At 54.2% G+C, this 13,229-nt stretch overlaps 1 protein-coding gene and 1 non-coding gene across 3 annotated transcripts in view; both read right to left on the reverse strand.

Moving 5' to 3' along the window:
- The window catches only part of TNPO2 (transportin 2), a 29,476-nt gene that overhangs the window by 12,353 nt on the left and 3,894 nt on the right, over nucleotides 1-13,229 (reverse strand). For both annotated transcript variants that reach the window (XM_065576004.1, XM_008163309.4), the window contains exons 4-13: nucleotides 12,921-13,070; nucleotides 11,648-11,754; nucleotides 9,240-9,373; nucleotides 7,807-7,888; nucleotides 6,797-6,919; nucleotides 5,572-5,690; nucleotides 4,032-4,092; nucleotides 1,578-1,746; nucleotides 1,147-1,299; nucleotides 183-408 (exon numbers count right to left, since the gene is read on the reverse strand). In XM_065576004.1, the coding sequence (XP_065432076.1) occupies nucleotides 183-408; nucleotides 1,147-1,299; nucleotides 1,578-1,746; nucleotides 4,032-4,092; nucleotides 5,572-5,690; nucleotides 6,797-6,919; nucleotides 7,807-7,888; nucleotides 9,240-9,373; nucleotides 11,648-11,754; nucleotides 12,921-13,070 (1,324 nt within the window). The remainder of the gene's footprint in view (nucleotides 1-182; nucleotides 409-1,146; nucleotides 1,300-1,577; nucleotides 1,747-4,031; nucleotides 4,093-5,571; nucleotides 5,691-6,796; nucleotides 6,920-7,806; nucleotides 7,889-9,239; nucleotides 9,374-11,647; nucleotides 11,755-12,920; nucleotides 13,071-13,229) is intronic.
- On the reverse strand, nucleotides 2,800-2,867 carry LOC112058936 (small nucleolar RNA SNORD41). Its single transcript, XR_002888108.2, has one exon. It is a non-coding gene; the product is annotated as a small nucleolar RNA SNORD41 (small nucleolar RNA).

The following is a 13,229-nucleotide window of genomic DNA, read 5'->3' on the forward strand; positions in this document are numbered from 1 at the left end:
TTGCGTGGCCGCTGGCAAACCTTCGCCAATATCCCAGGGGCGTGATTCAGGATTAAAGAAGCTGGGGACTGCAGCTGCGGAAGGGGAAATCTGATCACAGGAATCTGTCTTTAGCATGGGAAAACCTCTCGGCACTGGTCTGCAATTCCCACGCCCCAACGCCGCCCCACACTCCCAGGTACCTGCAGGCTGCCTCCTGCACCCTCTTGTTGCTGTCGAGGATGCGTTTGAGCAGCTCCGTCATCAGCGGCTTGAGGTGCATGTCGGGGGGCTGGCTCACCACCCAGTGGGCGTAGCGGCTGAGGGTCCAGCAGGCGATGGACCGCACCAGGGCCTTCTTGTCCGAGAGGCACTGGATCAGGTGTGGGATGAGCTCGGGGAGGTAGGGCACCATGCCCTGCATGCAGCCTGAGAAGAGGGGAATGCTCAGAGCCCAGAAGAGGGGGTAGAAGGGTATGCGCCCTAGTCTCTATTGGGCTGCTCAGCCATGGCTCCCTCTAGTGATGCTCCTAGGTACTGCTGGGCCTACCCCCAGCAGTCAGAGCAAGGACCCTCACTATCCCTGATCCCCATCCCTTAGCAAGCGTTTGGGGTCTCTGGGAAGGATCAGCTGCTGGGACACCCCCCACCCTCTTATAGCCTTGTTTCTTTTTAAAATAAGCCAATCACGTGCCACAAGTTCCTCAGTCCCAAAGCACCTGAGGCACGTGGCAGGAAATACCAGCGTCAGTGGACCTGGGCACATAAGAGGATTGCAGGCCAGGGTTCAGTTCCAAGCCTCAGAAACCTCTGGAACTCATTGCCACAGGATGCCCCTGAAGCCAAGCACCTAGCAAGAGTCAAAGCGGGGTTGGATGTTTATATGGATAACACAGATAGCCAGAGCAGTCACTAACAACGCATTGGAAGGACATAAAGCCTCATGCTTTGTGGTTTAAGCTCATCTGATAATTAGGGGTCATGAGACATCCATTGGGGATAGATTACCCCCCCCATCTGCTCCTGCGGGGCTCTTATGCCCCCACCCTGTACAGCACTGCACACTAGATCGGTTATGTTGCCTCCCCACCACCAAGCATCAACTGGCCCCGGCAGGTTGCTTGGTGGACGTGACCCATCGCTGCAGCTCCCACGCACGGCACTTGCCTTCAGCAATGGCCCCCAGGACTAGAATGCCAGACTCTTTGATGACCCACTCGGGGTGGAAGAGAAGCCCCTTGAGCAGCGGGAGGAGGTGCGGGAGGAGCTCATCGCGGAACACGTTGGCCAGGACGTCCAGGGCCGCGGCCGAACACTTCCCTGCGGGGCGGGAGATATGTTCATTATTCATATTACGGCAGAGCCAAGAGGCCCCGACCCCAGCTCAGGGCCCTGCTGCACCAGGTGCTGCACACACAATCCAGACTGTCCCCAGCAGGCAGCACTTAGGACACCCGGCTTTTCCGGGCAGGGCGAGGATGCTGCCGCACTATGGCCAATGCCTTGCTACGGTGTCACCCGACCATCCCCTAAAGTTACATCGACAACGCTCTGCCCAAACCAGACCCGAGCGCGAGCCCGGCCCCTCCCCGACCTACTCAGGTTCCAGTCCGACAGCGTGTCGTCGTCGTCGTCCTCATCCTCCCCGTCCTCGTCATCCTGCGTCCGGTCCTCCTCGTGCTGCAGCGTGACGGTGCGCGACTTGTGGAAACGGGGCTTGATGTCCTGCTCGCTGTCTGGGATGGCCTCGTCCTCTTCCACATCCCCCTGGGGCGACAGAGAGCGGTTCGGATACGGCAGACAGCCGTAAGACAGTTCTCAGCGTGGGGCGCTCCGGAGAGCGGCGGCTAGCGACCCTCTGCCCTTCCCCTTAAATAAGGGCCATAGTCGGACTCCAACAGGCGTCTGGGGGTCCAGCTACACCGCTGCTGGAGCTGTAATTTCCAGCCTGGAGAGACGTACCTGTGCTAACTCTGATCGGGCTAGAGCACTTAAAATTGCAGCACAGTTGCAGCGGCTCAGACGACGCACCCAGAGCAGGATTCTGTCTGAGACCCCGGGGACATACTCAACCAGCAAGCCCGCCGTGACTACGTCTGTCTTTAGCGTGCTAGTTTGATCAGAGCAAGCGCGGGTGCATCTCCCATGTCCCGCTGGAGTATAGCCGTACCCAAAGATACACAGCCTGGGAATTCACCTAACCCCACCGCACGGCATGGGCCACAGTGTTCCTTAAGTGCTATGGGGAAATTTGGGGAGTGACTCTGGCGCTCATCTGACCTCTGTGCCTTTGAAATTCACCCCCGTGGCTTCACAGCGCACTGCTCAGGCCCTCAGGCCACATGCATCTGTTCTGCCTATTGAGCTTCTGTCAACCCCTCTCTCTCTCTCTAGGGAAGGCGTTGGCACCCAACCAAGAAAGCACTCTCTGCCCCGCTGTTGAGAAGCGGAGGGTTCAGCCATCGTCAGGACAATACCTAGCACGCCTCATTGGTAGATCTCAAAGCATTTTACAAAGGAGGACGGTATCATTATCCCCATTTTACAAGGGGGGAAACTGAGGCACAGAGAAGGGAGGGACTTGCTCCAGGTCACCTAGCGCACCGGTGGTGGAACTGGGAATTGATTCCAGCTCTCCTGAGTCCCAGTTCCCTGTGCTATCCTCCACTAGAAATGAGGGGCTGTAGGATCAAGTCTCTGGGTTCTCGCAGGCACGGTTTTGCAGAGATCTCGCAGCAGTACGGGATGCCCGGCCCCTGCTAAGGCCACGCCTGTACCTCACATGCTCCTGTTTTAGATCCCGCCCCTGGTCACGCCTCCTTGGATCAGACAGTATGAATACAACCACCATCATAGTCATCAGGTTGGAAATTATGCATCACTTCCAGGAGGTCATGAACCGGTACCTCTCCCTCACCTTAACCTATGACCTACAATATTGCTAGAGGTCCTCTTCCTTATTAGGTGTATTACGGTAGTGCCCCAGGATCAAGGCCTCATTTTGAAGGCGCAGTGCCTGCCCCAGATAGCTTCCACACGAAACAGAAAGCGCTATTCCCACTGCACAGATGGGGAAACTGAGGTGTACAGAGATTAAGTGACATGCCCAAGGTCACAACGGGGAGTCTGTGGCAGAGCCGAGACTAGAACCCAGGTCCCAGTGCAGCACCTTACCTCCCAGCCCATCCTCCCTCTAAGAAGGATCCTATGAAACAGGGAGCTTCGCTGCCAGCAATCCACAGACGGCTGCAAGGCTCCCCTTTCCATGTGCGTAACGTGGCCCTGGACAGGACGGTCCTGGAGACGGACGCCCTGTGCCCAGGGTACAGCAAGCCACGCTTTACTCCTAACACCCACCTCACTGCCTCCGTAGCTGGATCTCAGTCTGGCCCGCTCCTGACCGTGCCACAAGTGGGGGCTAACTAGTGCCAATGCGGCGGGGAGGTGAGTGACTGGATGCGAAGGCGAGTCCCAGGAGGGGACTGAGACCTGGTCACTAGCTTTACTCAGGCTGCCCAACGGCCACGGCGTCCAGTAACAAAGACTCAGGTACTAATATTATATATATTACGGTAGCACCTAAGAGCCCCAGTCACGGGCCAGGATCCCATTGGGTTGGGTGGTGTACAAACACCAAGAAAACAGTCCCTGCTCCACGGAGCTCTCAGCCCAACTCGATTAATGCTGAATGCTTTGCTACACTGCAAACACAAACACCCTAATAAATCAATACGACTGGCAGGCAGCTCATTGAAACCGAGAGAGATTCTCTTTTGATTTGCAAACAATGATCTAGGTAACTTGGAGGCAGACACAGCTCCCTGTCCTTTGAAGGGATGATTTGAGAAGAGAATTTCACACACAGGAGGTTTCAGTTATCGTATTTAGCAGGCACTAGTCCCATTTGACAGTCAGGAAGGACTAAGGCAAAGAGAAAGGAAGGGACATGGCCGAGGCCACAGGAGGAGGCAGTGTCAGAGCTGGGGTAGGAACACAGGCTTCCTGGCTGTCCCAAGCGCACCCCCCACCCCTTTGCATCAACGGACACATACCTTTAGCAATATGATATCGATTTCAGAGTATTTCATTCCATTCACCAAGATCGGAATCAATCTGTCAAGAGGAGCAGGAATAAGGGTGGATTCAAAAATCAAGGTCTGAGTAGAGGGAGGTGGAAATCACAGAGTGGGGCAGGTGCCTATAACCAGCCACTGCTAGAGAACAAAGGGGACAACCGAGCGAGTTGGTTTGTGTTCTAAATGCCTTCAATTGTTCGGTTATTGAAACCGCTTGCAACGAGCCAAGAGTTTCAGACTGAATCTGCTTGTGCAGTGCCTCCGAGCCAACAGCTGGACAGGCACAGGACATCGGAGACTGAGGCTACACCTAAAATGCGACAGCACAGACTCACTACAGCAACAGTTCTCCCGTCGCCCTAGTTAATCCACGTCCCCGAGGGGCGGTAGCTGGGTCGGCGGAAGAATTCTTCCATCGACTTACCACTGTTTACTCCAGGGGTTACGACTCCACAGCTGTGTCTCTCAAGAGTGTGGATTTTTCACACCCGAGAGACGTAGTCATACCAACTTAGGTTTCCAGCATAGATCAGCCCCGAGCAATAACCAACATCCAGCCCCCCTGTTCAGGCTTATCCAATACTTGGAGCTAGGCAGTCAGCTCTCAATGGGTTCTGCCCATTTTACAGACCAGCAAACAGAAGCGGCTAGTCCTTGCTGAAAATCAGTGGCAGAGCGGAAAAGAACCCAGGAGTCCTGACTCCCAGCCCCCACCACGCTCACCACTCAACCGCACTCCTTCCCCAGAGCTAGAGATGGAACCCAGGAGTCCTGACTTCAAGCTCCCAATGCACTAGCCCATAAATCCCATCTTCAATTATTTAGTTAAAAAAACCAAAACCCTCTTTGCACTAAATGTTCCTTCTTTTAAAATAGAAGGAAGAGAATTTGATGGTGTCTGCACACTGCATGGAACCTAGGCGTCCTGACTTCCAGTTCCCTGCTCGAAACCTCTAGCTCACCCCTCGAGTTGGGAATAGAACCCAGGAGTCCTGACTCCCAGCCCTAACCGGGGAGCCTTCGGGAGGCTACTGATCAATGCAAGCCTAGGGTGTGGGTGAAGGCAAAGATCAGGCACTGGAACAGCACTAGAGTACTCAAGTCCTTGAGACACAGGCAAACCCAGCTAAGACACAGACGAGCCATAGGCGTGTAGACAGCCGGTTCTAGTTCCGGTCTGGCGAGCTCACGTGCACACCGCTTACTAGCAAGAGCGGCAGCAAAGCTGAACTGGCAGCAGGAAGGGATGCGTGCCTGGCCTTAATCGGACCACCTGTATCACAGGCCAGAGCAGGTCACCCAGCAGGCCCTGTACTTAGCCCAACCACGAGACCCTTAAACATCAGCAGGGGAGCAAACACCCTCACAAGCAACAGTATTCGCCTGTGCTTTCCAAGCGTGCCTCCAGGGTTGCTTAGCCCAGCTCTCTGAACCAGTCGCCCCTTCCTGGCTGCAGCGGCAGCCCCAACCGGCTTCCCGACTCGTCCCCGGCTTGTACAGAAGCAAGGCTACTCACTGCACTAGATGCGAGGACAGCACCTCTTTGCAGATGGGCTGCTCGGCTAGCGTCAGCCAGAACTCGCAGGCTTCCAAGGCCACGTTCTCGTCGTTGTCCTGGGTCCTCTGCAGCATGTACTGGGGAGAAGAGCAGCGCTGATAAAACGCCAGCTTCAGGGCAGGCCCGTGGCACAGCAGCTACCGGCTCAGACCCCCCTGCCCGCGCTTTGTTTCGCCCGCCGTGCAAGGAGAACCTCATGCACTTGGCTCCGCTAACCCAACCAGCCTGAAGATGAAGCTTGATACGTTTCTGAACGTTATTTGCCATGAACGCCCGGGGGTGGCAGGAGACTATAGTCAATGACCCAGGAGGTCCCGGTCAGTCCTACGTGCTGAAATGCCAGAAGGCGGACCAACCTGGCTGATCCCAACCTATGCAGGACTCATCATGTTTCACCCTGAGTCGCCATGAAACCTGATGCTAGGGGGCACAATCTATGGGGCATTAACCAACACCCCAAAGCTCTGTAATCAAGCCAGCATCACATCTCCGAGTAGGGGCAGTCACCCGCCTCCTGACCGAATGCCAACTGGGGGGAATTGCCTTTAAAACACAGGTGTGAAATTGGATGCTGTTGACCTGTGGCAAACCGACAGCCTAATGCAGTGGCTCTCAAACCTTTTTTACTGGTGACCCCTTTCACATAGCAAGACTCTGAGTGCGACCCCCCCCTTATACATTAAACACACGTTGTTATATATTTAACACCATTATAAATGCTGGAGGCAAAGCGGGGTTTGGGGTGGAGGCTGACAGCTTGCAACCCCGCCCATATAATAACCTCACGACCCCCTGAGGGGTCCCGACCCTCAGTTTGAGAACCCCTGACCTAATGCATCAAGAGGACGTAACCCCTACCTTAGAGGTTATACCAGGGAAGCCCAGCTTCCTGGACTTGTCTGGGCACAAGAGCAAACCCAGGCCGGGCGTGGAGCGGGCAAGCAGCAGCCAAAGGGGGGCGCTCACACCGACCTGAGAAACTGGTCACAGTGTAAGACAGTTTACTATCAGGTCTGTTGCTCCTTCTCCCCACCCATGCTTGGGCCAGCGTTTACACACACACACACACACACACACACACACACACACACACACGGCAGTTAATTGCTGATTTGACCCCCAGCGTCCCCAGAAAGCCCATTCCGCCACAGCACGGCCTGCGGGATCCCGCTCTGGGACTCACCTGAATGATACTGTGCATGTGAGGGATCAGACGATCGATCCGGACCTCTAGCAGCATCACCAGCGCTCGGCAGACGTTCTTCCGAACCTCGGGGTCTTCGTCCACCGCCAGAGCGAACAAGTGCTACGGGGAAAGGGGGAGCTGGGACTCATCGACACCAAGGGTCCCTAGAGCAGGAATTCCCTAGCTGACGTCCATGGCATGGAAGAGAGGCCTAGCCAGTCCCTAGGCCACTGCCTGACAGGGCTGGAGCAGGCTTGGGTTTCAGACAACGAGGTTCTGGTTTAACTTGGGTGGGGGATGAATTTCTACACACTACAGAGCCTGTGAAAGCCAGGGGAGAATTCCAGTGCACTGGGCTGTTTTGCGCAGGCCTACACAGAGGCAGACCTGTAGTCCAGGAAGCTACAGATATATTCGGGACTGCTCAGCCCAGGCCAGAAGTCCGGGGGAGGGGGGTTAAAATGGAGGCACGAGTCGGAGGCTAACAGAGGAGGGAGATACGAGGTGGTGTTTGTACAAAGGAGCCACACAGAGCTTGTGAATATTTGTCTTGTGGTCACCCCCGTCCGGGAGCAGGGCTCCACAGCTCTAGGCACGGATACAATAATGGTCCCTACCCCCCACGTGGCAGACGGTTCGGCTCAGGGGATAGCACCCTGGATTAGGAGGCAAGAGACCCAGGTTCTATTCCTGGCTCTGCTGGGTGACTTATGCAAGTCACTTCACCTCTGTGACTCAATTTCCCCAACTGTAAAATCTCCTTCATAAAGTGCTTTGAGCGCTACCGACGAAGAGCTACAGCGGGGTGTTATCACCACACTGGCGTTCTCTGGGATCGCAGGCTGTGGTGCGCTCAGGGAGGTCTGCATACAGGTGCCTCATGGGAGAGCTGAGCACACCAGCAACATTAGGACGGGCACGTCTGTCTAAGACCATTCAGGTCTTAGTGCTGCACGTGGGTCTGGCCTGCCAGCGAGAGTGAGTTGAAATGCCTCCTGGCTCCTCACCTCGATGAAGGTGTCGATGTTATCCATCAGCGCCTGAGCTCGGTCCATGATGAACTGATTCACACAGGCGATGGCATGGGACCTTATCGGGGGGGGAAAAGATAGTGGGTCACTGAGCTATTCTAGGTGGTCACCCCGCCACTCTTGTGACACAGACATCGGGAGGCAGTGTGGCCCCAGTGGATAGACCTGAGTTCTATTCCTGGCTCTACTGGATGGGTGACATTGGGCATGTCACTTTTCTTGGTGCCTCAGTTTCTTCACCTGTAAAATGGGGATAATGGGACCAACCTCCTTTGAAAAGTATTTTGAGATCTACAGATGAAAAGTGTTACATGAAAGCTAGGGATTGTTCCCGGGGTAGTGAGCTCAGCTTCCATGCACAAAGGAGGTATGTGTCACTGCTCAAACAGTCATTTCAGGGCTTGACCTCCGATCTTCCCATGGGTGGGGACGTTAGTGCGACCAGTACACAGCTCTGATCTCAAGAGCTCTCAGCTGTTCTGTGGGCTGCATGCAGGCCCAGCTCAGCCCTTCAGCTTGTGCCGATGATGGAACCCAGTGGCATGTAGTTCACCAGGATGGGGTTCTCTTGGGAGAGCCTGTAGAAACCAGGCGGCCCTATCTAGACATTAAGGGGGGGGGGGTGTTGCCCTGGGGTTCCGGGGCCAATTTCTCCTCCTCCACTGTGGTGCAGAGGGTAAGTTGGTTCTTTCACCCCAGAAGGGACAGCATGGAGATCGAGAGGAATGATGTGGAGTGGTTAGGGCACTACCTAGAATGCGAAGATGCAGGTTCAATTCCCTGCTCTGCCACCTACTTCTGGTGTGACCTTGGGCAAGTCACTTAGCCTCGCTGTGCCTCACTTTCACATCTGTACAATGGGGATAATAGCCCTGCCCCACAGGGGGTGTGTGATGAAGATTAACATATAAAAGATGGTGAATGCCCAGATATTGTCGTGATGGGGGCCAGACAAGTAAGATAAATCATATAGGAGAGATGCTACTTAAATCTCATTCGGAGCATAACGTTGTGTAGCAGGATTGCTGTTCTAACTGGCAACTTGTACAGAATTTTCACTGCTCCTTCTGGGTCAGTTGTTGAACACTGTTCAGCTTACTGAGAAGCATGGGGCCATGCATTCCGCTCATCAAGAGATAGCGAGCGGGGGAGGTTTGGGGAGGGAGGGGGGGAAGACAGATCCTCTACTTGGAAGCTCATTGGCATCTCGCCAGCGATCATGGTCTGGCTCTGGTACCAGCCCAGAGACATCCCCCAAAGCAGAAAACGAATGCACTCAGGAAAGGGAAGTGGGATGTTACGAAGGGGCGGGCTCCGTCGAGGTTTCATACACGCACGCCCAACCCGTACCCCAGCACTCCGGCGAAGAGCGCAGCACTCCCCGCACCGCCAGGCGAGCTAATACGCACCTGATCTTGGGGCTGCAGTGCTTGAAGAACTGAAGGAACTTGGGAATCATGATGTTCAGGGGTCGATTCAGAGCATCGCTGTCCAGGAGTTCGGAAGAATCCTCACAGATCTTCTGCAAGGCACCGAAGGCCCCCTAAACACAACAGACTCGTCAGCTCACTCACAGAAGGGTCCGCAAGGGAAGAGGACTCGTTAGAACCTTGTAAATAAGAACCCCGGGTTATTGAGAATTTCTCTAACCCAGGATTCCTTTCTAGCCTTCCCGCAGAACCTCAGCCAACTCTCTTGCAAGAACCTGGAGCTTCAGATCTTGTGCTCTAGCACTGCACATGCTGTGGGGATACTCCTGAAAGTGACCCAGGCTAGCGGTCTGAGCATCCCACTGAGAGCCAGGAGTTCCGGAGCCCCACCCCCAGTTCTATGGCTACCTGCACACCTCAAACCGGGAGGTGTTCCTTAAGGCTGGGAGGTACTATCCCACCACAGCTGGGGAAATGGAAGCACAGAGAGATTTGGCTAAGGTCCCACAGGGAGTCTGTGGAGGAGCTGAGATTAGCACCCAGATCTTCAGAGTCCCAGACCAGCGCCCCACCCCAAGGCACGACGCTGGCGGATGACTACAGAGCGAAAGGGAAGATTGACATTTGTATGGTGCTCGGGAGAACAATGCAAAAATAGCTTCGTACGGACACACGCAGGTGAAATCTAAACTCAACCCGTGAGTGTTGACAAAGAAGGGATGGAAAATGTCGCCTGGTTGCTTGTGTACTGCTGTGAGCACTCCCAGACCCAGGCACAATGGTTACCATTGAAGTTATGGTGATAACCACAGCTATGAAGAAGGCAACGCTATCACTATCACCAAACCTGAGGAAGGCAGTGTGGTCTAGAGGGCACGTCACTGGACCACCTGCTGCATGACCTTGGGCTTCCCACTCTGTGCCTCAGTTTCCCCCCCCCACTCACCCTCTCTCGTCTATTTAGACTGTGAACTCTTTGGAACAGGGATCATCACCCCCCCCAGCAACTTCAGATGGACACAAATTGGGGTTTCACTGGACCCAGACAGTAACTGGACCCAAGGGCGCTCCGCTGCAGGGTGTGGGAAAGTACTTGCAAGGAGCTGCCAAGATTTAGCCTTATCTGCATCCCTGCTTTGCACAGGATCCAAGTTCTGTCCCACCTCAATGGAGAGTTTCACAACTAAACCAAGGCGCTGCTGTCCCCGCATCTTCAGTCTCGGACTAAACAATAGTAGCATTGATGGAGTCAGCTCGACCCCTCTCCTGATCACTTCGGGAAGGTATTCATTTCAAAGGCCAGACAAGGCAATTCAAATGCTATTAAGAAAGGACAGTCTAAGCCCTTGTCTATGCGGGAAAACGGAGTGGAATAGTCGTAGCAGTATAGCTAACATGAGTGCTGGGAGGAGTTCTGTCCACTTCCTGTTCTCTTTATGCTCCCCCCCCCATCCTCACTCCAGGATGGAAGGATCAGGATTGGGGGGGGGGGGGGGAAGGAAGAGAGAGGGGGGGGGTGCAATTTTCCCTGGGCCCCTCTTTGAGGGCACCTCCAAACTAAAGGGCATTGCAAACTGGTGCCAAGACCCTCTGTGACTGGTCACAACGCCACTCACTCATGTTTGACCCAGACATCCTCCATTATGACAGAGGGGCAGCTGGGCCAAACCCAGAGTGGGGAGCTGGGTCCATCACCCTGAGCAGGAGCCGCCACTAAGGGGCGAATCTGCTCTCCAGACTCTCCACCCCAAGTGGCTTTTTTTTTGGAAGAGTGGGGGCCCCCCCACTTTCAGATTTTGCCCCAAGCCCTGAAAAATGCCCATGCAGTCCTGGGAAGGACAGTACTTTACCCTACTCCAGTGTTTTCCATCTGCGAAATTCCAAGTGTGCTCCCCTCACAGAATCCTTATCTAGGTATTTATCTTGTCTGCCAGTCATGTTAGTGAAACATGAGATGCTTCGCACGGGGGGAGGGTGTGTGTGTGTCAGCAGTGGGGATCACACTGGGGGCTGCTAGATCTAAAAGCACGAACATTTACTCTCTGAGCTAGAAGACCCACGTTTGTCAGCTCAAAAGCTAGACAGACTCATGAATTATGTACTCTGGTTCAATCCGACGGCTAGAGAACCATACTCCACAAGTGTGGGTTACATTAGGAAAGCAGACCCCTTTCACAGAGGGGAAACCGAGGCACGATACCATAATACAGAAACATGGACATTTATCCCTATGGGAATCAGACTGAGATTTGACAACTCAGTTCACTCCAGGGCCACCCAGCTGGGCTGGATTTGAGCAGGTGACAGAGTTCACCTTCGATACGACCAAGCCGAGAGAGACCCTGATGTAATCCCGCGGCCTCCTCTCCCCGGACACCCTGTCTTACCTCACACGTGTTGTAGTCTTCGGAGTTCAGCAAGTTGCATAGCTGCGGCAGGAGCTCCGGCCACATCTGAAGCTCCCCCTTGGAAGCTATGGTGGTAATGAGAATCCCTGCCAGTTGGAAACACACACGACATTTCAAGCCTCGTGGTAAGCGCTGGCTTGTCAAACCCAGTGTTCCACTCAGTCGGTCTCTCAAGTTCATTTACACACACTCAGGGGAGAGGGGAGGTGTCATTTCCCACCCCAAACAGGTATTATCACCATCCCCGCCCCAATGCCTGCTCTAACCCGGTGGGTTTAGTCAAGCCTCCAAGCCCTTAGAACCACACTACAGTCAGACCCTTGTACCATCTGCTACCCCTTTAGCGGTAAGAAGGGGAGTTCAGTTTTCTCCAGGAACCACATGTTCCAGAAGCAGCGATGCTACCCGAACTGCCCGGCAAGGATCAGGACCAGAGGCTTTTACACAAGAGGATTTCTGAGCACACCCTTCTCGTTACAGACACATTCTTGCTCCGCATCGGTTCTGTGCACCTTTGACCCACGCCCGGTCGTTTTACTGACTTCGACCTGACTGACAAAGTTTTACCCGCATAACTAGGTCAGTAAAAGGCGTGATTATTTTAGCAACAGATATGCTGGTAGAAGCCCTAGTACAGTGTAACAGCATCTACATTAGGAGACAGGTTTGCTGCTTTAGTTATGCCAGCATAGTTAAGCCATCACACTTAGGGTACGTTCACATTACCTGCTGGATGTGCAGGTAGCGATCGATCTATCGGGGATCGATTTATCGTGTCTCGTCTAGACGCGATAAATCGATCCCCGAACGCGCTCCCCGTCGATCCCATGCCATGAGGATGGGAGGTAAGTTGATCTAAGATACGTCGACTTCAGCTACGCTATTCTCGTAGCTGAAGTTGCGTATCTTAGATCGATCCCCTCCCGCCCCCCAGTGTGGGCCAGGTCTAAAGGGTAGACAAGGCTAGAGTGGTTTATTCCTAGTGGCCCTGCAGGAGACGGTACAGCTACAGGAGAACAAGCAGGGTTCAATCACTGCCGGCGAAGCAGGAAGAGCTCAGGACCGGTGATTAGAAACCGACACAACATGGGCCATCGAGGATTTTCCAGGCCAGCGAGCACAGCCTCGCTTTAAGGGGATCATTACAATATACTCCTCTCCCCTACATGCAAATGTACTTACATGGCATAAGCTACTTGAAACTGGACTAACTTCCCACAGTGCCACCCTGTCCCTTCCCCGCGGCTCTTACCGATAGTGGCTCGGATAAGAGAGGAAGCGTCACCAATGTTGTTCAGACATTCCTGTTTGATGAACTCCGCCACGGGCTGGGGGAAGCTCTGGTAGTGCGCCTTCACGTTGTTCTTCAGGATCAGCCCGCTGAGCGAGCGAGTCGGTTCGTCTGGTTAGAGAGAATTTTTGGAAGAGGGGGTGGGGGTGGGGGAAAGAGAACAAAATTAAAAAAATTCCATCAACAGCTGTCGCTGCTCCCCCCAGAGGTGGCTGCATGTCTGTGAGTGATTGGGGGAGAAGAGATTTCTATACATATCGAGTCGGTTAA

The sequence above is a fragment of the Chrysemys picta genome, chromosome 22 (genome assembly GCF_011386835.1).
Source record: "Chrysemys picta bellii isolate R12L10 chromosome 22, ASM1138683v2, whole genome shotgun sequence".
Taxonomy (NCBI): Eukaryota; Metazoa; Chordata; order Testudines; family Emydidae; genus Chrysemys; species Chrysemys picta.